General features: G+C 37.9%; 1 protein-coding gene across 2 annotated transcripts; it reads left to right on the plus strand.

Moving 5' to 3' along the window:
- The first annotated feature begins 2,839 nt into the window (after window positions 1-2,839).
- Window positions 2,840-27,381, plus strand: rgl1 (ral guanine nucleotide dissociation stimulator-like 1). 2 transcript variants are annotated; one of them, XM_057357220.1, is made up of 18 exons: window positions 2,840-3,360; window positions 17,687-17,797; window positions 19,645-19,853; window positions 20,830-20,904; window positions 21,273-21,466; window positions 21,572-21,696; window positions 21,950-22,165; window positions 22,477-22,580; window positions 22,677-22,761; window positions 22,866-22,955; window positions 23,082-23,168; window positions 23,394-23,426; window positions 23,660-23,781; window positions 23,871-23,960; window positions 24,064-24,238; window positions 24,331-24,582; window positions 25,022-25,136; window positions 25,281-27,381. In XM_057357220.1, the coding sequence occupies exons 1-18, from the start codon at window positions 3,226-3,228 to the stop codon at window positions 25,466-25,468; spliced, it is 2,406 nt and encodes an 801-aa protein (XP_057213203.1). In that variant the 5' UTR covers window positions 2,840-3,225; the 3' UTR covers window positions 25,469-27,381. The 2 variants fall into 2 exon arrangements, with proteins under 2 accessions (XP_057213203.1, XP_057213204.1); XM_057357221.1 differs by lacking the exon at window positions 2,840-3,360 and adding an exon at window positions 14,779-14,973.
- Window positions 27,382-27,990: the final 609 nt, after the last annotated feature.

The raw sequence follows: 27,990 nt of genomic DNA on the forward strand, positions 1-27,990 counted from the left end.
ATTAATAATTAACAATAAACATGACAAATAACGGTATTGAATGTATAATCATTTTTAAAATATAAAATATTGTATAATAAAAATGGATAGTGATTGATTATGAAGGAACTTCATGTCCATCAAACAGTGGCAAAGAATCCAAAATGTTTAGGAAAACTAGTTTATGCAGTATATTTAGCTATGTTATTGACCAATGTAAGCACCAAATTTTATCAATTGTAATAAACGATTGAGCTTTCCAGATAAAAAAAAGTGAAGGCTATATGAACGGTATCTGACGGCTGAGAATATTACTGTCAGATACTGTTCCCCCTGTGGTACATTAGATAGAAAGTTCATACTTGTCTCACAATAACACTGCAGACTTTTAAAACCACAACAAGTACAGTTTCAGCTTCAAATCACAAAATTTTCCACCAAAGCAGGAGAACGTATCCTGACATCCAAGAAGGTTGCTGTCAGATAATGTTTCCATGAATTGAATGAGGAAAAAAGGAAGCTTGGCCTCAATCCAACAACCTGCAGTCTTCAAGACCCAATGCACTAACCACTAGACCACTGGGCCTTTGATTTGAAGCCTTATTGAAAGGGAACGGTATCTGGTGGCTCAGAGTGTTACTGTCAGATACCGTTCCCCCTGTGTTTCATTAGAAGTTCATAGTTGTCTCACATTAGTACTGCAGACTTTTAAAACCACAACAAGTAGGTTCTAAGAGTTTCAGCTTCAAATCACTAAATTTTCCTTAAAAGCAGAAGAATGTATCCTTACAACTAAGAATGTTGCTGTCAGATAAGGTTCGCCTGTATTGAATGAGGAAAAAATGAAGCTTGGCCACAATCCAACAGCCTGCATTGTTCAAACCCAATGCACTAACCACTGGACTACTAGGGCTTTGGTTTGAGGGCAGATTGACAGTGGAGCCTTTGAAGGCTATGTTCTCCTGGTTATACAAGGGGGTATATTACTGTCAGATACCGTTCCCCCTGTGTTCCATTAGATAGAAAGTTCATACTTGTCCCACAATAACACTGCAGACTTTAAACACCACAACAAGTAGACACCACAACAAGTGAGACTGTCTTCAAGCACAATGCACTAACCGCTGGACCACTGGTCCATTTTTCAGGGGTGAGATTAAAAGTGGAGCCTTTGAAGGCTATATTGTCCTAGCAGGGGGAACGGTATCTGACGGCTGAGAAAGTCGGTATGAGATACATTCCAAAAAATGATTTCTTATTTAGTATTTTTGTGTTGTGTATATTTCTGTACAATCTTAAATCAAGATAAATTTATCTGACAAGGAAAGTTACATATTTTATTAAATCTTGTTTTCTAAAAGAAAAAATATAAAAATCCATGCTTAAAACAAGCAAAATATCTGCCAGTGAGATAAGGAAAATACATTCGAATAAAGTACTTAATTCAAATGTCTATTTCTTACCCTATTGACTGAGTTTATATTGTGTGTGTTATTCCGCCATTGTCCCCTAGGGGGTACTAAAGGACAGCAGAGTTTCTAAACTCACTATTTCTGGTGAACTTTATCCTTTGACAGTTCAATCCTGTCGTTTACGAGAGTGTTGCACGTCCATTGTGTTCTGCCTAATGCCTTCTTCAGCACTTTGTGCTGAGAAATGGAGCCATGTCAAACAGCATTAGTCCAGATGTGTTCATAGATGCAGAAACAGAAAGCAGTTTCTTAAGAAAAGTGTTCCCATACAGTAGCTCATTTGTTGTGCACACAACCCTAAATCATGAGTTTGAGTCACTGAGAAAATTTATATTTGGGATGCACAGTATTTTGCTTTAAAGAAAGATCTGCCAAATGCTGCCAAAATCTTCATTTGTTAAGATTGTATTAAATATGAGGACGTGTAACTTGCACATCTGTGCAAACATGTAAAGACATATTGAATAAAAATGTGTGCCTGTAGTTCATACTTTCCAGACCTTACTGAAGCTGTCAGCTAAATGTACTGTATATAAAAATGTACCAACGAAGAGACTGAAAGGAGAAATTTGGACATTTTAGATGGGTCTTTTGCACACATGCAGCTGAGGTTTAATTAACCTTCAATATTGCTTTTTATTGGATATCTCTTTATGTGTTCTGTTTAAGGCTTCTAAACGTGTTCTCCGGATGTTGCTGTTGTGGTGTTTAATGTTACTGATTCACATATCTGCCGGAGGCATTTTTGCAACAATCGGAAATTCTAAACTCTGTATTTTATTAACTGTCCCAGGTTCGCCTCAGCACACTTAAGTGTCAATACAGTTTGTGTCTGTATCAGTATGTCTGTTTTTTACATTTACTGACAACAACGCAAAGTTCACAGGTGGCTGATCAGGTGGTCTGTTGCAGTGGTCAATGCTCGTGGTTCTCCTCGATCTTAAATCTAAGGTTACGTTCATGTTCAAACTGTGAGCACTTGTATTTGGTCTTTGTATCAAAAGCAACATTGCTGAATTATTGGTTAACGGGAAAGTTCCATTACCAACAGCTACTGCATAACTAAGATAACTGTACATGACTCATGTCTCAGTCAGGTCCTCCTCCAACTCTCTCTCAACTGCTGTTCTGGCTTTTGAATCAAAAACATGTTTTCTAATACATTTTCTGCCAATGGCTCAAAAGCCTAAATCCTAAATGTTGAATTTTGTGATTAAACCGGCATTTGGGTTTGGGTTTGGAACTATTCCTTTAGAATGTTCTTTCTTTTCCGGTCTTTCTCTTCTCTCTTTGGGCATTAGTGCAGGGGGAGGGCTTATCGCTTACCTCTCCTCCTACTTTCAGAAAGACCAGAGAGAGAGAGAGAGAGAGAGAAAGAAAGAGAGAATTACAATAGACTTTAATCAGCAATGTGGCCAGAGCAGAGAGGCTGCCAACCTCCACTCGGCTTTGACTAAAGAAAAATACATTGTTTATATGTGTTGGGAAGCCATAATTGTGGAAGTCTAAACAGATCTGTCGGACTGTTTCACCTCAACAAGGGCAAGAACGAGCTTGCAGGAAAATACTATAAAACTTGGACTGCAAGTGCCTTCCTGAGATACGGACATTTAAATAACACAGGATCAGCGTTTTTGTCTCATAGATTTGTGACTGGACACAGAAGTGGAAGAAGACGCTCAATACGGACATCATACTTTAAATCACAGGCGCACCGGGTCTTTTCAGCCCTGCCGTCCCGCTTGAGAATGTGTGGGCAACCTGCACGGGCATCATGATTTCTCACTACCCGCTGGCATCGCTGCTTCCCTGGCCGCCCATCCCGCAGTACCTAGATCTGGATGAGGATGGAGGAGTGGCCCTGCAGAGGTATCAGCCACGGTCACCTGAGAGCAGCCCTCGACACTGGGTCAGTCATCCACTGTCACTCTGTGTTCCTGTCATATAGTGCTTATTTGGTGGTTTCTTATCATTTTGTGAGTGTTGGTGTTTGTGTGAAGATGAATTGATAAGTAAATTAGTAAGCTGTATTTTGTAATATTCAGGTTTGGTTTTAGTTTAAGTGATGAGATTAGATTTTTGTGGTTTGGCTTTGTGTAAAAGTGCCTGATTTGCATGGAGCTCATTTTTTGTTTGGCTTTTGGTCAGAACAATTTATTATGTTTGCAGAAGGAATAAATTGTACTCACACGGGTCTGAAAGTTGGTGTCATTTAAAAATGTGCTCACAATTAGGTGTAATTGAGGCAAGCTTACTTTAAGTAGTCCCACATATTTTATTCAAAAAAGATATATATATTTAAATTAAAAGGTGTTTGTAGGGGTAAATTTAGTGAGTGGTGGTCTACATATTTAGGGGACAAGTTTGTACCCAAAAGTGGGAAAACCTGAGAAATCTGAGGACCTTTGTAAAATATTGTACATTCATAAAGTTTTTTTTTGTGTCCTGTACAATGATATGCTGAAAATTATGTTAACCTACATTTTGTCTTTCAGATGTGGTCATTATGTGTTTAAAAATAAACAGTGGGAAAGTTAAATCACCTAATCAGGGAACAATAGAAAAACAACAGTGAAGATTAGCCTTGTGAAACCCCTAGATTCATTTGGCCACCTATACATTGACCAGCAGGGTTTGTTAAGAGGATGAGGTGTGTGATTGTGTGTTTTTTGGTGTTGTGTGTGTGGGAGGGGGGGTTCAGAGCGGGAAAAGCTCTCTCTCTGTCAGCACTTTTTCAATAGTCACACAGTGGTGCTGACCGCTGCTGAGCGCTTACCAGCATGTTATGATTCAATTCAGGGAAACAGCATCATTGTATTACACAGAAAGAGTCTTAGCATCATAACATAATCTCTGAAGGCACAGATTAGAAGAAAGTGATAAATGGTATTAGACATGATGACTGGAGGTCAGGCCGGTGGGGTTGAATGTTTAACAACATGTTAAACATGGTTTATTTGAATGGTGTGTAAATATGTGAATCTACATAGCAGATTTGTTTGCACATTTACAATACAGAAATTTGGACTACTCGTTCCTTAATAGGTTATTTTAGTTTACTAAAATTAAAACTTTGAAAACGTCTCTGTTCATTGAAATCAAATAAAATATTGACCTACAAATTATGGGGAAAAACTTAACTAAAGGAAAAATTGAAATGTTGCATCAAAAATAAATTGAAATAAGTTTTAAAGCATTAAAATTATAATAATAAACAAAAACTGAAATAAAACTAAAATAGAAATGAATTAATATTCTATAGCAACATAAAAAATAAACAAATAAATTATAAAAGGACAAAAGCATATACCAAAATTGCTAAAACTTTAACTAAAATTAACATAAAAACGAAAGATCTAAAAATAAAAGCTAATTTAAAAAAAAGAATAAAACTAAATAAAACGAAAATGAAAACTATAATAACTCTGGTCCACAGTTTAAAAGATGAACTCAGCAATGTTAAACAAAACAAAACTGTTTCATCTTTTTTAAAGTAGCCACTTCGATAACAGCTCAGCACGTTGAGCATGATCCCGAGCTGACATAGTCACCCATTTTTTAATTGGAATTTTAATTCTGTAACGAAACAAATACACAATTTACACAATATATATTTGTCTACAAAACTTAGATATATGCAAAAGCCTTTGGTTCAAAAGGTTTATAAGATGATAAACTATAGCAGTACATAACAGGCAGAGAGAAGAAATAAAGTAAAAACAACAGAGAGCGAGAGATCCATCCTTCTTATCCAACATCCTGGCTCAAGTCCCTTCCTCTCACACTTCTAGAGAGTTTCCGAGTATTGTTCCTCCGACAGAGTATTGTTCCTCTGACAGTGAAGCTATTGAGAGTCCTCTGTCTTTCTACCCCACGCTCACCCATAGATTCCAATACCATACACATGCTTAGTTCACACACTCGCATCCATTCAAACACATTCAGTGACAAGCAGCAAACACGCAGATATTAAAAAAGTGGAACCACATTACAGTAGAGGCTGATACAAATAGGCTTTGTGTCTCATAAATGCTTCAAATCACTGAAAGGACTTTTTGCTCTCTTCTCTCAGTTGATTTATTAGCAGGATTGTTTTGCATTGCATATGCATTTCTGAAGCATTTTTAAACACAACAAAAGCAGTGAAAAAAAGAGAAAATAATAGTAAATAAAAATAAGTGAAAAAAAAACTTTCCAGGTGCCCATTTTCCAGTCTTTCCCATCCGTATGGCTTTAGACTGGGAACCACTTCATCGCTCACTTAGAAACAAGAGAGTTTATGTATGTATGTATGTGTCCTTCACCAGAGTTGCAAAACGGCTTGTTAAAATGTAATTGGGCTTTAATCGTCATAAATGGCTTTGTTTTCGTGGCCTTAATGATGAGGATGGTGACCAAAGTTCACGTCAGATGGGTCAAGTCGCTCTGCATCACTCCCTGCGCCACCAACCATAAACGCTGATATAGCTGCTGATTTTCTGCTTGTCGCAGCAATGAAGAAAAACCTTTGTAGTCAAGTGATCAAGGACCGGGGTCAATGCACTCACATATTCTGTCCATATGGCACAGTCGTGTTGTACACATTTACTCTTGGGGAAGTCACCACGGGTCAGTGCCATTGCCCATTTAGAAAGCGTTGCGCCGACCGCAAGCGCGTGTCTGAAATTATGCTGAATATAGGACTCGCAAGCTAAGCATTCTGCATTTTTGCATGACTTCCCGTTTTGCAATTAGCCTTCAGCACCAGTGGCAGATGTTCTTTGGAAGTGGCACTGATGGTTGCTAGACGACGTTTCCTTTCTTGCGTTTAGCGAGTCACGCGTGACTGAGTGGAAAATTTAACTTGTAGTTTAGTGATTCATGTTTGTTTGCAACTCTTCTGAACTGGTATAACTTGCACATGGCCTGTCTGAGCTTACACAAGCACTATAGTCATGAATGAAGCTCTGTAAAGGGTGCATAAGAGGTCAAAGCCGTGGCCTAGTGGTCAGCGCTTCAGAAAAATGAGCTGGTGCTCATCTGGAAGAAGTGGATTTGGCATGTTTTGCTTTTACTCTGATATCATTCAAAGTTTAAACAATATGTATAAAAATAGACTCTTCAGGTGGATGTTTGACAAATCAAGCAAGCAGTTTAGAGCGAAATATTTTCTGATGCTTTTGAGTGTTTTAAAAAAGAGGAGCATTTACTACGATGCTACCATAGTCTGCATAACTGTACTATTAAATTTCCACTGTGGGTTTAGGTTCACCGTGTATCATTATAGCACAAGTTAATAAACCTATAATGTCACTCTCATTGAAATTATGGTTCAGGCTAAAGTCCAAAAGGGAAAAATCAGTCAGCTGGGGCGGAAAGTTAATAACCCACATGGATCAAGCAGTTATACATTATGTATTTGGCTGATCCACAGCAAGTTACAGTGTATTCAAAGTAGTATACATTAATGCATCAATTTTTGTATTGCCTGAGAATCAAACCTACCGCTCTATCCTTATATGGAGTGGATGAAAACAATGGTGCGAGAAACAAGTGAGAACAATCTGAGATTGTGTGTGGGTATGTTTGGCATTGTCAAATATTTAAATGTTCTTATCTTACAAATAGTAAAGCATGTTGAAGTCTGACGTGTGAAGTTAAATCAATTCAATTGTATGTTATATCAAATTCAGTAATATGCACTGTGGGGGTTAGGTTTACATGTAAATATTGTTTGGACATTGCGTAGAACAGATCTAAATCATTATAGTTTTTAAGGAAAACTCACATTCTGGGAGGTCTGTAAATAATTCTAGCTGTGGTAGATGACAGGTATGTGTGTTTAGCTTCACAGAGCAAAAAAACAATAACTCGTTTCAAAATTCTCTTACTTTCTCTTTATTTCAATTAAGTGCATTAACAAGCATTTAAATTTAGAAAGAAGAAAAAAAACTCTTTAGTCTTCCCCCATATAGTCTGATCTCAGTCATGTGGTCCGGCTTAATGCCTCCTCCATCAGGCAGGAGAGGAGGAAAAGATAAATGAGTAGAAAGGAAAGTGAGAGCTTTCAAGGCAGACAAATTCAGGGCCGGTAAGTTATTTTACTGTCTCATCAGTCACTTCACACTGTCTGAAGACTGAAGTCTCCATCTATCAATCCCTAACCCTGTCTGTCTATCTGTCTTTCCAGGGTGCCTATCTCTCTGTCTATGAACATAGTGAAAGTAGAGGTTTGAGTAAATTGAACATCCAAACCTGACTGACAGTGGCTAATTAAAATATATTTAATATTTATCAAATTTACCAAAAAGGGAAGAATAACAGCACGTCGATACCAACATGTCACACACAACTGGCCACCATAGCCCAGGATTTGTTCTGTCTTTAATCCAGACATATTGAAACCAGACTTCCATGATTATAATACTTTTCATGTTGACTGTAATGTGCCACAACTCCATTACAAATAGGCCTACTCTGCAAAACATATTTTTAATACAATCAATTTGGCTTTACAAGTCAAGAATTTTATATTTTAACAAGTTTTTACATAACTACATGCCATCAAAATAAGTAAAGCAATTTTAACTTGACCACTTGGCAAGATTTAAAACAGTAAGTTGCAATGACTTGTAAAATGATTTACAATGTCCTGAAAACACAAGGCAAGCAAAGTCCTCTGAAAACACAGGGAAACGAGTTGTATTCGTTTTAAGGGACTGCTGAGCCAGCTGTCTGGTTAAAGTGTATGAAATTGTTTTGCTGGTTATATTTTTGCATAGGCGAGGTGAATTTCTGCTACATACTGAAGTGACCAGATGACCCAGATGTTTTAAAGAAACATTTAAAACAGGCTTAAATAGTATAATAAACTAAAGAACAACAGATAGAAAGAAAAATTACAGGTGTATGAGGGAGGAGAACATGAAATGAAACAGAACAAGAACTTAAGATGGTGTTATCGTATCAAGCACATGATGACATGTTTTTGGACACTATATAAAACACTCCAGCTGGCTTCAAGGCAGATCATAACTCAGCAATAAAACTCTTAGCAATAAAATTACAGTTTATTTTTTTCTGTCTTGAAGTTGCAGCTCTAAGCAAAATTATTTCACACTGCCCTCTACTGGGTCATGTATAAAAACAAAGACATCAAGAACATAAACACACACACACACACACACGCACGCACACACACACACACACACACACACACACACACACACACACACACACACACACACACGCACACACACACGCACACACACACGGACCAGTCAGGACTGACGGTGAAGTTCTGGGAAGTGAGTATTTATGAGAGTTCTTGACTGTTCCAGTCGTTTGAGGATGCTAACAGATGTATCTACCACATATTTCACAACAACAGAGTTTCCACTGTGGCATACATTTAGAACAGTACATGTAGTCTGTGCTTTGATGGAGCTCAGTGGGGAACTTGTCACTTTCTCTGTTTTGTTTCGGTTTTTATTTATCTGAAACCCTCTGAGGCAATCACGGATTTTAATTTCTTCTTTAATCGGCAAATCTTGATTTTAGTTCATGTCATTGTGACATTGAAATGTACAGATTTTTTGTGCAAAAATACAGAAAATACAAATAAAAGTTAAAAAATACAGTTATATACTTTTATCATATTTTTTATATATAGGAATGGAATATTAGTGTACTGCATACTGCACAGTATAAATGAACACTGTCTGTTATTTTTTTAAAACAGTATGCAAAATAATACGTATATGCTAAATTGTTTTCTCATTTAATCGTAAGTCCACTTACAGGTATCTATAGAAAATAACATGTTTTTTATGTTTTCCTGATCTTGCATTTTTAACCATTTGTGTGAAACCCCTTGTCAATCACCAAAAAAGAAAATTACTTTTAGTCCATTCATTACTGTTAAAAGCTCAAATCAAGCATGTTGCACTGTGGGATTTAGATTTTTTTTGTAATTTGCTCTGATTGTATGCTTCAAATGTCGCAGGTCATGCAGTTATTCTGTGCAGAAAACCTGCAGTGGTATTCATAGTGTACACTTTTCTGACTTTATTGGACTTTGTTTGATTTTGGACTATAATAACTTCTTGTGAAGATTTAATAAAAAGACAAACATGAAGTCTTTTGTGGTATTAAAGAAAAACATGTTTTCACTGTGTTGTTCCTGCAATGTTATGGCAACAAAAATTGAAAGAATTGTGAATCAGTGTTTCCAGATTATCTGTTTGTCAGCATAATCTCAAAGCAGAGCTCAACCTTCCCCCAAATCCATAGACAGAAATACCAGCATTACATAAAACTCCCAGCGCCCTCTAGCTCCAAAACTCTGATCCAACTCTCTCTGTCTGAGTCAGCTCTGCTCATAACTCTCCATCTGATGCTAGCCCGACACAGCTGTCCAGAATCTGATCGTATATCTTCCCATACACACGACCTAGTCTGGGATTTTCTCCTTTATCTTTTTTGTAAGTGTGTTTGGTTGTTTAGGTGCATGATAGCTGCCTCGTCGGTCAGGTACGATGACGCCAGGCTTTGGAGTTGGGAGGTTTAAGCAGGAAGTGGGAGATTTCCTGGAATTTGTGTTTTTTTACCCCACAGTGGTGCAATAACAGTGCTCTGGTTACTCATGCCGATGTGCTCCGTAGCTTCACAGGCCATGTGTGTTTATGTGTGTGTGTTTGTGTGTCAGTCGACCACAGGAGGAGAGACTGGTTGGAGACTGGGATTGTACTCTGGGGAGGCTTAGACTCAGTATGTCTCCAGTGGTGAGATTACTTGGTGTCGACAGGACAGATATCTACAACCCCCCTGTACAGTTATATGTGTATCAAAAGATAAAATGGTTAAAGGAGTCATATGGCGCGAATACGTGTTTTTCTGTGTCTTTGGTGTGTTATTAGCTAGCTGCCCATGCATGTATTAGACACGTAAAATTTAAAAAATTAAAGTGTCGGAACAAAATATGCATTCTATCTAAAAGCAAATGCTCACCCAGACCTGCCTGAAAAGCCTCGTGTAACCACACCCCCACAAATCTACCTCAGTTCGTGGTATGATTTGAATAAGACCGCCCAAATGTATACGCAAGTAAGGTGGGCATACCTGTCAGTACAATTGCTTTGGAACCTGATGTTCAAATATGGTAAGAGGAGTTACATTTCTGTCACATGCTTGCAGTATTCGATCAATCACTACGCACTGGTTAACTGGCCAATCATAGCACACCTCGCTTTTCAGAGCAATGAGCTTTGTAAAAAATCCACGCGTTTCAGAGAGGCGGGGCAAAGAGGAGATACAAACATGCAAGGTATGTGGAAAATACAACGTTTTTGAACCTTAAATCGTTTATACACATTGAATTACATCTAAAACAAACGATAATATTCATTTTAGCCGTGTCAAATGACCCCTTTAAATTAGTAGGTTACATTGTAAAGAAAGCTTCAACCATGAATTTGAATGATATAAGGACCATAACCAGACAGCTCTTCTCAAATCCTGAATATTACCCCGCCCTTACAGAACAAAAATATACATTTCCATATATTGGAAATTGGTGCTAATATTTTGCAATATACAGTACTATATGCATTGACAATATATGGCTATATATTGGACATAAAAATATATTTAGAAACAAAGACAAAAATAAATCTAATATTCATCACATTTAATTTGTTATTGAGTATATATTGCACATGAATGTTCCCAAATAAATGTGAATGTATGTATACACATATATGGACACATTCAAGGAATGAGTTAAAACAGATTTCTAGTTCCCAGCATGCTTTGCTTCTGACTGTTAAAGGAGAGTAAAAATGTTTTCATTTATGTGTTATTTCATGTCTTTTTGCTGAATATTAATGTAGGGGGAGATCTGTTAGTGTTTAATGTTGTATTACTTTGAAATTCATAAGGGTTTCTAGTATTTGTTAATATCTGGGGTTACCATGGTGTTGAAGAGTAGAGTCTGTGGATAAGATAACGATTGGCTAAAAATCATTTAGATTTTATGTTACTTTCTTTTAAATGTTATGCCTGTGCGCTTCTCAGTGCATTGATTGTCTGTTCACTAAGTGCTTTAGTATGAGCAGGTGAGTTTATGCTATTGTAAACTAGCTGTGTTTTAAAATATGAAACATGTATATGTAAATGATTGTTAAACATAAGTAATATATATTTCCATATGAGTGTGTGTGTATATGGCATGAGTAAATATATTATGTTCAAGATATTTTTAAATACAAAGTACCATATCTTATCACATGCACATCAATATATTATAGTGTATTACTGAATATAAAATTACATATATTGTGAGATATAAGTAAATATATTGTCACATATTTTTCAATATATGAAAGGCGGCAATTCATTACGTATTATTCAATATATTATAATATATTTACACAATATATTATTCTGTATATTTTATAATATACCATTAGGTCATTTGATATATTTTTAATTCATGTATAAGGAAATATATTTTCTTTCCGTAAGGGACATCTATGCATTTTATTTAATCATCAGTTTAATTAACATCACTGATGTATTTACTCTCATGACTCATATACGCACTCCCTCTACCTAATCCCCGGGGGCTGTAGTTACATGTGAGATCAGAGGTGTGTGCGTCAGCCGTGTCCAGTCCAAACGTCCGCCATTTGTCAGGTCTTGTTGTCGTGCACTGTGATGACATCACTCCCTTTTGAGAGCAAACAGCTGTCCCTGGAAGGGGGACTGGAGGTCACAACCTCTCCCACTGCTCCTCCACGCTTACCAGAGTCCCTGGGGACCAGCCGAGCAGAGGACACCCGGTCAGACCAGCCTGGGAACTGGAGTGGATTCAGGAGAACGAGGGTTTCCCCCGAGAGCCTCACTGCCCTTGCTGGCCTGCCTTTTCTGATCAGACAACATACGGCTCTGCTTGTGGGAAGGCAGGGATCCCTGCTTAAACACGCTTCACTTTGTTGAACTGACTGTAGTGATGGTGCGTGACGTTGAGGGTGATGTAGTGTGGTTTGACGGAATCATGTAATAGGTCATCAGGGTGCTCCTAGGTGAACAAACTCTTTTAGTACAACCTTGATTTGGGTTTCTAAGACATTAACCACACACGTTGACTGAATGCCTTATTAATGATAATTCTAGATTGAAAATGTTTTGAATTCTTCGACTCTTTGCATATTACATACTGTATGTAACCCTGCATGTGAAAACCCAAGCTAAAGTCTTTTCTACATAAAATCATATAATGTAAAGAACATTCTGTGAAAATATAACCTTGGTATCTTTAATACTGACTAAGTAAGGACACGTCAAAAATTGAAATCAATGTTTAAGAGGCCAACTTTCAGTATTTTGTCCAAAATAATACAACATAGTGTCAATAAAATAATTAATTTCAGTACTCAAAATCATTCAATTCAGTATTAAAAATTTCAGAATTAAAAATAAAAATTTCAACACGGTATACCAAAATCTATCACATATGTGATAAACACACATTACCTACTTTTGTCATTTTTTGGCTATGACTAACTCATGTGCTCCTTATCCCATAAATAGATTTTTAGACTTTAGACTGGATTTCACAGACAGGGTCACATATTTAAAATATTTTGAAATGTTTATTGAAATGTTTTGTGACACTGCACGTGAAAAAATGAGCAAACCTGAAGTTTAACATTCTAACTTCAAATTAAATCAGAAGACATACTGTAGACAACTTGCAGTTTGTGGCAACCTGTGCTCAAATCAAACACTCTGCAAATATTTGGGTTTTGTACATTTAGGTTAATGGTTTTGTTATCAATGCACTTGGTTAGGCCACTATACAGTTCACTAATTGGCTTGGGAAAGTCCCCCAGGGGCATACAGGGTTAAATCCCCTATTCAAATGCACAATGGTGAGAGGTTATCTCTGTTCACTACATGAAGCAGCCCATACCCAGAATCAAGCCCATGATCTCTGTGTCGTCCGAACAGAGGATACGAGTCAATTTATTATTAACTTTTTTATTAACAACAGTTTTGTGTTTTTGCATGAGGAAATGGTTACTGAATCAGTCTTTTAAAAAAACGGGCCTTAAAAAACTTTATACCATCTCACCACTGGTCCTTTTCCAATAGCTGAAGGGCCAAGAACATTGAATTGTTTTCCTTTGTGCTCCTCAATGTGGCTGAGTGAATGATCACACATGAATGATCTCAATTGCTCTCTAGAAAGCGTACGTGTAGCTTGAGTAAAAGAGACTAAAGTTGAATGTATTTATGTGTGTGTGAGAGAAAGTGAGGTAGCGAGGCACCACGTCACACCTGCTCATTTCTACTTTGTCTCCATTGGGTTCCTCGGTTCAAACAAATGAAAAACCAGACGGCCTGGACGTGAGGGACATGAGGAAAAATCCCCTCACCCAAACAATCAACTATCAACCTTACTTATATTGTCTCAGAGTTCAGTCATGTAACCTCATCAGAAGGCCTTGCCCTGCCCTCTCACCTTGAGCTGGCATGGCTGTGTCTGAATTCTTTGGATAGTTCACCCTTAAGGAAATTATGATAGCAATTTTTTATTCTTTTAATGTAGATAAAAAGCTGGGACTTTTTCATAATTGTATGGTATTAGCACTTTAACAAAGTGTCAGTACTTTCATGGCATTTTTTAATCTACTCAGATCTGTAGCTACAGTGCCAAAAATCACATTTTGGGATTTTTTGTAGACAAATGACGAATGATGAAGTTATTTTAAGAAATCTTCACATTATAGGCTATATGTAAGAAAATCAAGACATATGATCCAACAAATAAGTATTGACTACTTTTATGGTTCTTTTTGAACTTTTTGAATCTGTGGCTATAATGTTTTCTACTCAAAATTCCATTTTGTGACTCAGGGTGACCAAATGATGCCTTAAAATTCCTGTACATTTGTACAAATGCATCACATTGTTTAAGAGATAATACAATAAAAATAATAAAATGACTTCATAATAACATTTTATAATTACATTTAATATAATAATAATACATTTTTACTTTTATGGTACTACTTGATCGTTTTGGATCTACAGTGTTTTCTGCCAAACATCCCATGACCTTAAGAAAAAACGTAATCACATAGGCTAGTATAATGACAGAAAATCTAAATGTGTAATCTGTGATAGACAATTTTTATTTTGTAATATATTGAGATTTTGTGATATAAAATCAACGCAACATTCCGTCACAAATACGCTTTTAACACAATGTGGGACGGAAAGTGCAGTGGGCGGAGTTATGTCATTCACTAGTGAGGCGGGGAGGAGTTGGTGGACTGAAGAGGGAGGGAGAGAGGGCTGTGTATCTATATGTGAGTGAGTGCTCTGGAAGAGGACAATTCACCCAGGATAGCGCTGCTTTCAATCGGCCGATAAACTTACATTTTCCCTTTCTCTCCGGACTTCATATGTGTTCTGATGCCTCCGCCGGACGATGAGAGAGGCCCTCACAATGAGATTCGCTTGGAAAGCTAAAATGGTAACGTAAGAAGTTGCGGTTCCCGTTGCCTCCTCCGCACACTGTTGATTTTGCGGTTTGAGCTTCTAGGGGGGAAGAAGACGAGGGAGGGAGAGAGAGAGCCTGGAGAGAAGGATAAAGAAAGAGTTTGGGGAGGAGGTCGTGGGGAAGATAAATAATGTTTTTAGACTGCTTTGCATGGGCAATAAAATGTATCGTGCTCGTATGTTTATCATCCGCGCACGACTTTGGATCTAAAAGGCTCCACGTAGGCGGCAGATGCGATCCCGTTAGTTTCTCAGTCTAGAAATAACAACTTTAGTTGTAATGCGAGTGTGAACAGCCTCCAGGCGCTTGGTCTGCAGACGAAAACAAAGCGGATAGATTGGTTTAAATACACTTGTTGTTATTGTTTTCCGCGCGGCATTGTTTCTTACGGGCTTTAGGATTTTGTTGTTTTTGAATGGCAGCAGGGGGGAGAGGGTCTCTGTTTGGGATGATAACACGTTCAGCATCCAGCAGATGATGCACCCCTTTATTGCTTGTTTACATGGTTTGAAAAGGCCTTATATGTTCCACAACTTAGTTTTTCAATTAATGTATTTAACGTTTCTTCTCATATCGCCTTTTTAGTGTTTCAGTCTTGAGTATTAAATATATGACCTATTTTAAAGGTCATAAAGGATAAAATTTCATACAACCACAAATTAACTTTCACATAGTCTGATGCATCACGTATGGCAAAACTGCAAGAACTCCCCAACATTTTTTTAAGAATGAGAATGAAAAAGTATATTTTTCCTCTTATATCGCCCCACCCTCTTCAATCTGCCTGTGCCGCCGAGCAGCCTTTAAAAGCCGCTTTGGAAAACATTTCTTCCAGTACAAAGGGACTGCACAGTGCATAGACTGTGGACTCAGCAGGGTCCAGGCAGCGAGCGCGCAGACCTCCTACCATTGTTTTTGAGTGTGGACTGCATGACTCATCCAGTATTTATCTGAACGCACTGTACAGGAAACGGCCGGGAAATAGACAGACTGATCCACTTCATTCCAGGGACAGTTACTTTTTTAGGCCCATAAAAATGCAGATGTTGTCTGGCTATGTCGCAGTGGTGAAAGGATTTAATAGAAAGTCTAATGACATTGAAAGAAAAACAGAACTTTCATAACAAACAAAAATGTTGTTACAATTAATAGTTCCTTTTTAAAGTAAAGAAACTTTGTAACCAAGTAGTCTAAGATGCAGAAATTCTTCTTTGTATCTAAGAGAGCTGGATACACTTGATGGACGTATACAGCATTAGCTTTTCTTAAAGTCTTGGCCGATATACGCATTATTCAGTCTTGTTGATCATAGTTGTGGTAAAGTCTGCTGACTTTCTCAATAAACCAAAGATGATTTTTTAAACATTAGGCTATATAAGGACAGACCCACAAAATATTGTTAAAAATATGTAAAAATATGTCAAAGTTCATTCGGGTTTAAAAATGAACAAAAAGCATAGACTATTGAGCAACTTCAAAATCAGTGTTCACCTTACTCTGATTCCAAACAGTAAGATTACAATATTGATTCATAAATTAAGCTCTTGGTCGGATTTTGCAGTAAATGTCTGTTTGACGTCATTTGACTTCAACATAATATGTCAAGTAACCTGCAATTTCATGTTTTAAACAGAGATTGGGATAGAGAAACAAAAGTTGAGGAGTGCAGCTTTAAAAATTATGATTTTTTAATTAAATTACCAGTGTGCATCTCGAGACAAAACAATCACACTGATGTATTTTAAGATATGTCAATGCAAGTTGTTTTCGATCAAGACACCTCTAACATTTGAATTAGTCTGGGATAGGCTTAAGCCCTGTCCGGTAAACCGGCCCAAAATGTGTTGTTTTCATAAAATGTGTACTTCATAAGAAGTCTTGCAGTTCTTTGCACTGTAGAGAAAGAGTTTGGGATATGAGAGACTATGCAGGCACACATATATCACACAATGATACACAACTCTACTTTATTGATATTGACTGCGGAAGGCAGAATATATTGATGTGGCCGTTCGTCACTCTCCGACAGTTTAATGTGAATGTTAGACTGTGCGGAGGCTGAAAGGCTGAAACTCAATGCTGGTCATCTCATTGTACTGTTTGTATTTGCGCGAGTGAGTTTGTGCGATAGAGAGTGCACATGTTTGTGTATGAATATACAGTATGTTTACAGATTTTGGTTCCTAAAGTCTTAGGCTAGATGGTGAATTCCTTGACTAAGAATCTGTAAAAGCTCTTAGCCTCATTTTTTGAAAACCTCATGCCAGCTCTGATCTCATCTTTTCTTCCTCTCTCCTCTCTTTCATGGCCTCTTTTCTCTAAATTAGTGCTTAGTTTTGATCATAAAATTTAAAGGTGCACTCAGTTTTTTTATTTGCACTAAGTAATACTAATATAGCAGTCGTCATGGACAAACTCCTAGTGGTGTGAAAGTTTTTTTAAGGTCTAAACGTTATGAGGTTAATGAGATGAGACATGGCAGCTAACATGTGGTGACATACTCTGTGTAAAAACAGTTTGAGTCTACAATATTTTAAACTGATTTGTCAGTACTCTCCAAGTCTCCATTTCTTTGTGTGAAACTTGGTCGACTAAATGACTAAATGCGCATTTAAAGCCGCAACTGAGATATGTTGCTTGCTGTTTTTCAGTGGTGTAACATTAATTATGTCCCCCCTTTTCACAGAGCTCTGTGCAGGACTGGGGGGAGGAGGTCGAGGAAGGGGCCATATACAACGTGACGCTGAAGAGGGTCCAAATCCAGCAGGCGGCAAACAAAGGCGCAAGATGGCTGGGGGTGAGGAGGCCTTTGATCTGAATGCACTTCCACATTTATTTAAAGAAACACTTTGGTTGCTCATGCTGGGGCAGTCAGACAGTCGGGCATATTAGAGGTGACCCTGTACAGATTTTTATGGTCTAGGGAAGTATTTCCGTTGTAGATTTATAGTGTTCATGGATTTATTCGAACATTTAATGAAAAAAACATGATATAAATTTGTTTATTTGGTAAAAGTACAGCTCTGTTAAAGGGATAGTTCACCCAGAAATGAAAATTCTGTCATCACTTATTCACCCTCATGTCATTTAAAACATGCATGTAACTCTTCTGTGGAATGTTTTGTCTCCATACGGTGAAAGTCGTTGGGGTCCCAGTGTTGTTGGGGCACTGACGTTCTTCGAAATATCTTTGTGTTCTGCAGAATAAAGAAAGTCATGCATGTTTAGAATGGAATGAGGTTAGAATTTTTATTTTTGGGTAAACTATCCCTTTAATGTTATCACTACTTTATCATGTTTTCTATGACAGCAAAACATTGAACTTCGTCGGTTGCAAACATTTTCCAAAACTTGTTACATAAGATTCAAGGTTATGCTCATGAAGGCACGCTGTTTTGACTGTTCCAATTTGCTGCTGTAAATACTGTTGCTTTAACCTTTTAAAGGAGTCATATGACACGGCTAAATCGAATATTATAATTTGTTTTAGATGTAATGCAATGTGTATACACGATTTAGGGTTCAAAAACGCTGCCTCTCTGAAAAGCGAGGTGTGCTATGATTGGCCAGTTAACCAGTGTGTAGTGATTCGTTGAATACTGCAAGCTTGTGACGGAAATGTAACGCCTCTTACCATATTTGGAACATCAGGTTCCAAAGCAATTGTACTGACAGTACTGACTTGCGTATACATTTGGTCTTAGTCATCTCATACCACGAACTGACGTAGATTTGTGGGGGTGTGGTTACACGAGGCGTTTCAAGCAGGTCTGGGTGAGCATTCGCTTTTAGATAGAATGCATCTTTTGTTCCGACACTTTAATTTTTGCAATTTTACGTGTCTAATACATGCATGGGCAACTTATAACACACCAAATACACAGAAAAACACGTGTTCGCGCCATATGACCCCTTTAATAACTTTTTCTATATTGTCAACACCCTTCTGAATCAACATCAGAAAACAATACCCCCATGAGCTGATATTATTTCCATACTGAAGCATAACAATCCGGCTGTTAGTTTATTGTTACACAAACAGGCTGTTTCTGCAATGAATGGCTGTGAAGTAAAAACACATTTTTTATTTAATTATTTTAGAAATGTGACTGGTTGAGATAATGCTCATTTAAAAAACGTGAAACACAGAAACTGAACATTGCAATTTAAAGAAAGCACATGTCTTCCAACATCATCTAGAACCCCGGTCACAGTGTTTATTGCATGACCTAGTTTTGTCTACCACATCTCAATCTCTTTACATGTGGTTCTAAAAGATTTTTTGAGCTTGTTTTTTGCTCTACCACCGATGCACCCATCCACCTTCTGTGTCCAATGTTTCTGCACAACTGTTGTACTTTTTGCACCTAATGAAGCATTATTAAAAAGTCTGCTGACTTCCCAGCATGTTTGGGAGAGGGAGGAGGAGGGCTTCTCTGATTAAAAGCAGATTGTAGGGTTTCCTGTTGTAGCGTGCTAGCCGTACCAAGGTCTCATTCTTTTCCTTTCCCTGTTTATTTCAACTTTTCCCCCAATGTTTCTGTGGAAGCTGAATCAACATGCCGATAGTAGGACGCACACTTGAAATGTAAAAGCTAAACTTCTTTATATAATCTCTGTTTTTGGCTTGTTGTCCTCTATCAGGCGGAAGGCGACCGGTTGCCCCCGGGTCACACAGTGAGTCAGTTGGAGACATGTAAGATTAGGAGTATCCGGGCAGGGACGCTGGAACGCTTGGTGGAAACATTACTCACAGCGTTCGGTGACAATGACCTGACCTACACCAGCATCTTCCTCTCCACGTACAGGGCCTTTGCAACAACGCAGGGGGTGCTGGAGCTGCTGTTGGGAAGGTGTGTGTTTGTGAGAAATTTATCTGAGATGAAAGTGAAGACTTTTAGCTTAATTTTTTGCTCTTTATTTGTGTTACTGTACATATTTGAGCTAGAGATTTCAACAAATCTTAAAGAGTATACTGTAACTCTGGTAGCTAAAATCAGAGATATGTAGACTTAAATGAATATAGTGGTTGATAGGGTTTGAGTTTTCACTTAAAGGGATAGTTCACCCCAAAATGGAAATTGTTTCATCATTTACTCCCTCTCGTGTCATTCCCAACCTGTATGACTTTAGTTCTTCAGCAGAACACAAAAGAAAATATTTTGAAAAACGTTGGTGCCCAAACAGCAATGGTCCCTATTGACTTCCATTGTACGGACATAAAACTACTGAGACATTTCTCAAAATATCTTCCACAGAAGAAAGTGTTATGTACAGGTTTTGAACAACATGAGGGTGAATACATGATGATAGAATTTTTTGGGGGGGTGAACTATTCCTTTAAGCAACCAGTAAGTGGTCAGTTAGCAACCACCATAGAAGCCATATTGAAATGCATTTAAAAACTTTTCAACTTTCAAAATTATGTGAGTTCATGCTTAAAACAAGACAAACAACTGTCAATGAGGTACTGTAGGAAAAATCAACTTGAATAAGGTACTTAATCAAAAGGTAAAGCTTAATTCAAGATTTTCATATTTAATTATAAAATTAAACTCACTTTTTTATTTTTTTCAGAAAGCCTTTTGCTCCCTAATGTATCTTGATACATTTTTTACTGTCATTACATACTGTTATTACATTTTTTACGTTATTTTTACTGGAAACAAGACAAAAATCCTTTCTTTTTTGCACTACATTTTGCACTACTTTTCCATACATTTACTGTACTTCTGAAAATAATAGTTTAGTGGTTGGTTCCTTTAAATATTTGCTGTGGTTTCTGCTCTGTCAGTATGTTTACCGGCAGGTCTCCTCTCTCTTTCACAGGTATGGCAATTTTGAGGATTGTGAGGGAGAGAGTAACCAGTGCCGGGCAGGAGAGAGCAGAGGCGCTGTGAGAACGTGAGTTTGCTCTATCTACAATGGCTTCCCAACAGAACTTGTGTTTGTTGTTTCATTTCCATGAAAGCTTAAATGATGACCGTTGAAGTTCAGAAGAAACGTTAAAAAAGGGAACTAAAAAATGTTTGGTTTCTACATAAATCGCAACATTGCAAAACTAGGGATTCTCTCACTGGCAGTATCAGTATCATTCTTTTGAGTTAGTTTGGCATCATGGTAGTGTATTTTACTTTTTTCAATTATGGTTTTATTTTTGTTTTAGTAATCTTACATGTTTCATTTAGTTTTCATTAATGCTAACATTGCTCACTAGCATACTGTATGTCCTGTTTTTCACTAGTTTGTGTGTTGTTCCCCTTTTTTCTCAGTGCTTTAGCGTCTATCCTCAGAGCTTGGTTGGATCAGTGTCCAGAGGACTTCCAGGAACCTCCGTCATATCCAAGCCTGCACCGTGTGCTGGGTTTCCTGCAGAAGGCCATGCCGGGCTCAGAGCCAATGCGCCGGGCTCAGAGTCTGCTAGAGCAATTACAAGTTCAGGCCAGCCTGGAGAATGAATCGGATGGTAGGTCTTCTTCGGTCACTGTGAATTTACTTCATCTGTGTCTCTATTTCTGTTCATGTTTGTCTTCCTGTGCTTACAAAAACATCTGATGTTGGATTGTTACAGGAGGCTTCCTCGGCAACAATCCTTTCTGCCTGGGGGAAGAGGAGGAAGTGGAGATTGAAGTGCAGGAGGACTTTTTGTCCTTCGAGGTCGACCTCGTAGCAGAGCAGCTGACCTACATGGATGCGGTAAGCGAGGGCGCAAATCTAAATAGATAGATTTACCAAAAAATGTGCATTTTCCATCAAATTTAATATGCATGCATAATATTTTAAAGAATTGGCAAAATGCTGTTAAAAATAGTCATATTCAACTTACCAACAGTGTTTAATGTCAATCAAGCAGAAATAATAATCATAATAGTAAGCAGTAGCTTTAGTTAGTTTGTTGGTTCAAGCCTACTCGTCTTTACACCTCAACAATGTGTCCTTCCTTTCACAGCTGTTATTTAAGAAGATGGTTCCTCATCACTGTTTGGGTTCTGTCTGGTCTCAGCGTGATAAGAAGGATGGTAAACATTGCGCGCCCACCATTCGTGCCACCATCACTCAGTTTAATGCGGTGACAGCGTGCGTGGTCAGCACTATACTCCGGCAACGGCAGATACGGCCACACCTGCGTGCCCGCATCATCCAGCGCTGGATCGACATTGCACAGGTGCTTAATGCACACACCCGCAGTTGCATGGACACGTTATCTTGAGGCTCATAGAACTAGGTCAATTTGCATTTTTTTGTGCTTTGTAAGTATCTAAAAATATTTGGGCTTTTGTGGCACAGATCAAATCTGATATCAGTCTAAAAAGGATTTTAGATTCACTTTAAGCATTTCAGCAACTGCTTTGTGAGTCTGTTGTAGTCTGGAACTAGATCAACCAAACTAGACAAAATGATGCCAATGAAACTTAATCCAGATTTCCAAATCATTTCTGATAGATAAAACATGCTAAAACGCTTTTATGTGCTCAGGAGTGTCGCATTCGTAAGAACTTCTCGTCTCTGAGAGCCATTGTGTCAGCTCTTCAGTCTAATCCTATATACAGACTGAAGAGAACGTGGGCGTGTGTTTCCAAGTAAGTTCTGTCAATCGACTATACATTTTTATTCTTATGTACAGTATATTAGATATATTAATGCTGTAAATACTATTTCTTATGACTGCTTGTTAGAGACAGCATGCAGATGTTTGAGGAGCTGTCCGATATTTTCTCTGATCACAATAATTATCTTACCAGCCGAGAGCTGCTGATGAGGGTGAGCCGGCAAACATACACGCACCCACTTCTCCTTCTTAGCTTTAGTTATTAAGCTTTGTTTAGGCACTAGTAACTGAAATGATATCTGTCTCATCTTTTCAGGAGGGCACTTCAAAATTCGCCAGTTTAGACAGCTGCGCCAAAGACCATCAGAAACGGTCACAGAAGAGACTACAGTTACAGAAAGAAATGGTTTGTTAGCTAAAACTACTATCCATATGTATTCATATTGTCAACATTCTTAATAATTACATATTTTTATTAACACCTGCTTTAAGTGAAAAAAAAAACAGTCATGAATTAACTTTTTGTGTACAGGGTGCCATGCAAGGGACGATCCCATACCTGGGTACTTTTCTCACAGATCTGACGATGCTTGATACAGCACTGCCTGACCAAGTGGAGGTAAGTCGGCTGTATTCTCCATTTTCATTGCCAAAGAAATGTCGAGAGAAACGCCGAAGCGAATTATCTCTTGTGGTATTAACTTAGCACTGCCAGGGTGCTGAGGTATTTGTTTCCAAGGTTTATTATGTGACCTTCCTGTGGATTGTTTCGCAAGAACTTGGAAGACTTTTCATAACAAAATCAAGGAAGATTTGTGCTAAAGTGTCTTTCTGTGTTTTATAGGGAGGACTGATTAATTTCGAGAAGCGACGCAGAGTGAGTTTCCTCACTATTTGTTATTTATTTGAATCACTTTTTTTGTGTCAGTCCTTGTCTACTTTTTAAACCAAATCATACAGATGAATCACACTGCAATTCATAATATGAAAAATATGATTTGTCACTAAAATAGTTTAATAAAAAAGATTGGGGACTTTATTTCGCCTCTTGCTCTGTAGCTATTTAGAGCCATGTGAGTCATGAATACAATCTCTTTCTTGATCTCTCAGGAGTTTGAGGTGATCGCTCAGATTAAGCTTCTGCAGTCAGCGTGTAACAGTTACTGTCTGACCCCTGACCCCTCATTTTTACGCTGGTTTAAAGGACAACCTCTGCTCACCGAGGAGGAGAGGTAAACACATTCTTTCAATGTATACGTTTTATGTTTATATTATTTCTCATATTGATATCAGTTTTGGTCTCAATATTAATGTCTTGCAGCTATGCTCTGTCCTGTGAGATTGAAGGCTTAGGAGACAACAGCCCAACGTCACCAAAACCACGCAAGAGTATGGTGAAGAGACTGAGCTTGTGAGTCACCCAAAAACCACATAAAAACCCAATAAAATACAAAAGCTATAGGAAATAATGTCAATGAAGGTTTATTTTTTACTCTGTCTTTGTCCTACATTAGACTCTTTTTAGGGACCGACGCCTCAAACTCTCACATGAGAGAAAGTCCTCGGTCGCCCCCTACAGGCAGCTCAGGGGAGAGCATGGACTCAGTCAGTGTGTCTTCCAACGACTCCAGCCCTTCAGAGGGCGAGGGCATGACACCTACACACTCTATAGATACTCATCTGAAGAAGGTACTAACATCTTCCATAATGCCAAAAATCTCATAACATTTAAATATACTTCAACATAATATTTCATCGCTATATCTGTATGTTTACCGTAGCTATCCGAGTCTTCCTCCTGTACCTCATTGCACTCCATGGACACCTCGTCTTCCTCAGCCAGTGCTTCCATATCTCTGGCCTCCCCGACACTGCCCGGGCCTCCCTGCACCCACCGGCGTTCGGTCTCTCTGACGCCCATGACTCCAACCTCGCCCAGTTTCTCACCCGCCTACAACACACAAGCTCAGGACGCTTGCATCATCAGAGTGAGCCTGGAGCAGGGCAACGGAAACCTCTACAAGAGCATCTTGGTTAGTGGGGAATTTTTAAATCATTAATGTACGTTTAGCAGTGCTTCCAGTAATTCAGTGCTTCCAAACTGTTTACCACGGTCCCCCCGTGGCCGCATGGGGTAAATAAAAATGTTCAATTAGATTTGTGAACTAACTTTTTTAACTATAAACAGTATGCAGTGTAGATTTAAAATATATTTCTCAAAATGTGTACGTCATCTTACCTTCAGTGAAATATGATTTGCAAATGTTATAGTGGTGCACATAATTCACATAAATCCTTACAAACTGGTAGTAAATGTTCATAATTTAATGCAGTGATAGAATGTACTTTCTAGCTATCTTATAGTAAATTCACAAAGGAAAACGATATTAAGCAGCTTTTTAAATCTCAAATAAGTCTCCAATCACAATGGGCAGCTCTAAATATTTGTCTAAATTTTGCTTTTCTGTGCAGCTGACAAGTCAGGACAAAACTCCGGCAGTGATCTGTCGAGCCATGGCCAAACACAACCTGGAAGGCAAGCAAGCTGCAGACTATGAGCTTGTGCAGGTCATCTCTGATGAAAGAGGTATTATATATCTTTCCATTCTACTTTAAAAATACAAAAATAATAGAGATTGATGAATTAAGGACTGAAATATATTTTCTGTCTGTGTTGTTGTTGTTGTGGTAATGCAGACTTCACATTCACAATCCTTTTTTCTGTGTTTAGAATTGGTTATCCCTGACAACGCCAACGTGTTTTACGCCATGAGCACCTCTGCGAACTTTGACTTCTTGTTGCGTCTGCGTGGGTCTGAAGGGAGGACGGTACAGCTGCGCAGTCATTGCAGCTCCACTCTACCGCGCACGCAGCAGCGCTCCAGTTTGTCTCTTAGACTTAGCAAGGTCACGCTGTGACCTCTGACCTTTGTTGGGACTAGATGGACTACAGAGGGTGGAGACCTTGAAAATGGGCTTTACAGACTATTGCAAGGGGGGATACTATTGTTGATATACAAAAAAAAAAACATTTCTGATTTTAGGCATACCATGTTCTTCCATTCTGCCTTTTTGAGTAATACAGTCTGAATACAGCATGTGCCTCCACTTCCCCTGTCTAAAAATTCACAGCCCTTTATTGGAAGAGACATGTCCCACCCTCCACTTTGCTGGATGTTTTGCACATGTGCAGGAAAGTCTCCTGCTCCTTGTCAGTATTTTGCATTAGAGCACATTATCTCTTCCCAGCCAAGAGACCTACTCAGTTTCAGCAGAAAGTGAGAGGAAATGAAGGAACTCTGGGAAGGGAATGAAATAACTTACATCAGTATTGAAGATGATCTGCAGGAGCTGTGATGTCAGTGTTTCCGTGTCCCTTTGTGCACCGTGTGAACAACGTGGACTGCAACCTTAGACTTAAAGTGCTTAGACTGGCTGCTGTCAGTCAAGATTGTGGCATAGCAAACCATAGAATTTGTTTTATTGGATTCTGTATAGATACATCGACATTGCTAAGGCCAAATTTTAGAAAAGAGGAACTGTTTCCTCTAGGTATTATGAATGATGCACATCTGTGATGAACCATAAGGTTTATGAAGTCTGTGGCCTAATACTCAATTTCAGCTGCCTAACTTTTCATGTCTATTCTAAGCATTTTATATCTATTCTCATATTGTGAGCTGCGTGACGAATGCAGAAAATGTGTTCTGATTGGTTCCTGCTTGGTTTTATCAAGTCTGTGGAATTGCCTTTACTTTGATTGGATCAATGTTGTGTCTTTAATGTGTTATCACACTGATAGGATGGGTTTTGTTTCTGAAACCTGGATTGAGCTGCCTTCCTCTCTCATACAGTGGCACTTGCTGAGGGGTGGGTGGAGTCAGGAGGTGTGTCTTAAAAGTGTGCTTTGTCCACAGTTGTAGCCTTCCTTCATTCTATATTCAAGCAACACTATATTAATTATATATTTTTCTTTCTATTTCCTTTTTATATGTATGTTTTTGTAGGAGCTGAAGAAATATGATTTGTATAAGAAAATGATTTTGGAAGTTTTAAAAGGCTGGCTATGTAAAACTAAAAGAGAAAATTTTAAAAGCTGTGAAATATGAGCGTGTGATTGTAAAGCGAGTATTACAATAGGTCAGGCATTTTCACTATCACGAGCACAATAATTCACGTACAGTTCACCATGTGAAACATTATCCAAAGCCTTTGAGATGTTACTCTTGTGCAACTGATAAATATCACTTAGGCGGCGGCATGTACAAAAATATGTTTTACACTAAAACTAATTGTTTTACACTCAGGCATTTTTAACACTGATCGGTTTTAGACATTTCAAAATGCTTATGGATTTCTTGCCTTAATCTGATTTGATCTTTACATAATGCCATTAGACCATAAAACCGCTTAGTCTGTTGTTTAGTACTTGTTAGTATTCTGAATGTGCTTATTTTTTACACATCCTGTGGTCATTAACTTTGACGCTTGTAATTTGTCAACAGACACCACACCACAGACACCAAGTGCCAAATTTGCCCTATTTTTCTTTTTGTTCTCTCTTGTTTGTTGCATTGAACATACAAGGCTTCAATGACACTATCAGTGTAAAACAACTAAGACTGTAGAGTCTTAAAAGAAGACGGACGGCAGTGTTTGTTTTGCTAATTTGTCTTGGTTCAGATTTACTCAGCACTTGTGAATTTTCTCAGTTCTTTATTTTGAATATTTCTTCACTACCAAATAATTGTCTATATAACGTAAGTGAATAAATTATTATCATTACAATGTTTTGTAATTGAATATTAATTTTCATTAAATGGAAACTCTGAAATGCAGTATGGTCATTGGCTGATATGTGCTTTTTTTACCCATAAAAGTAAGAAGTGATTCATTTATTCATTTGTTAAAACTGTTTTGCAATCTCTTCCTGAGGCCAGTAGTTCACACAGCAGCTGCTGTCATCTGGGTAAGTTACATTTTTGGTAGTCATTGTCATTTCAAGTGTTAGTCTATGAAGACATAAACACTTGTATTTTGTTAATGTTTACCAAGTCAACAGCATACATATCTCTTATATCAAGTGATTAGCAACAGAGTTGATGCTGCTTTTTTATCAGTGTGGTCATTTATCTTGTTTAGTTGTTATATGGCCTCAGATGAACTCAAGAACAATCCAGATTCAGCTAGTCTGTTCAAGATACAAAGTGGGGTTTTACGATGAGAAGAATATAAACTGGATATCAATTTTATCAACATAACAGAAATAGTTTGTTTAATATATTATATATTTATATAATAGAACATTCTTCTATTTTTTAGACAATTTCGTAGTGGAGGCGGTTTTAGGCTTATAAATACTGCTTTTTTTATCGAGGGCAGAGATATTTAAGCATCTAACACTGTGGCATCCTTCAGTTCGCAAACAAATTCAACGAGTA

Source organism: Triplophysa rosa, linkage group LG17 (assembly GCF_024868665.1).
Source record: "Triplophysa rosa linkage group LG17, Trosa_1v2, whole genome shotgun sequence".
Taxonomy (NCBI): Eukaryota; Metazoa; Chordata; class Actinopteri; order Cypriniformes; family Nemacheilidae; genus Triplophysa; species Triplophysa rosa.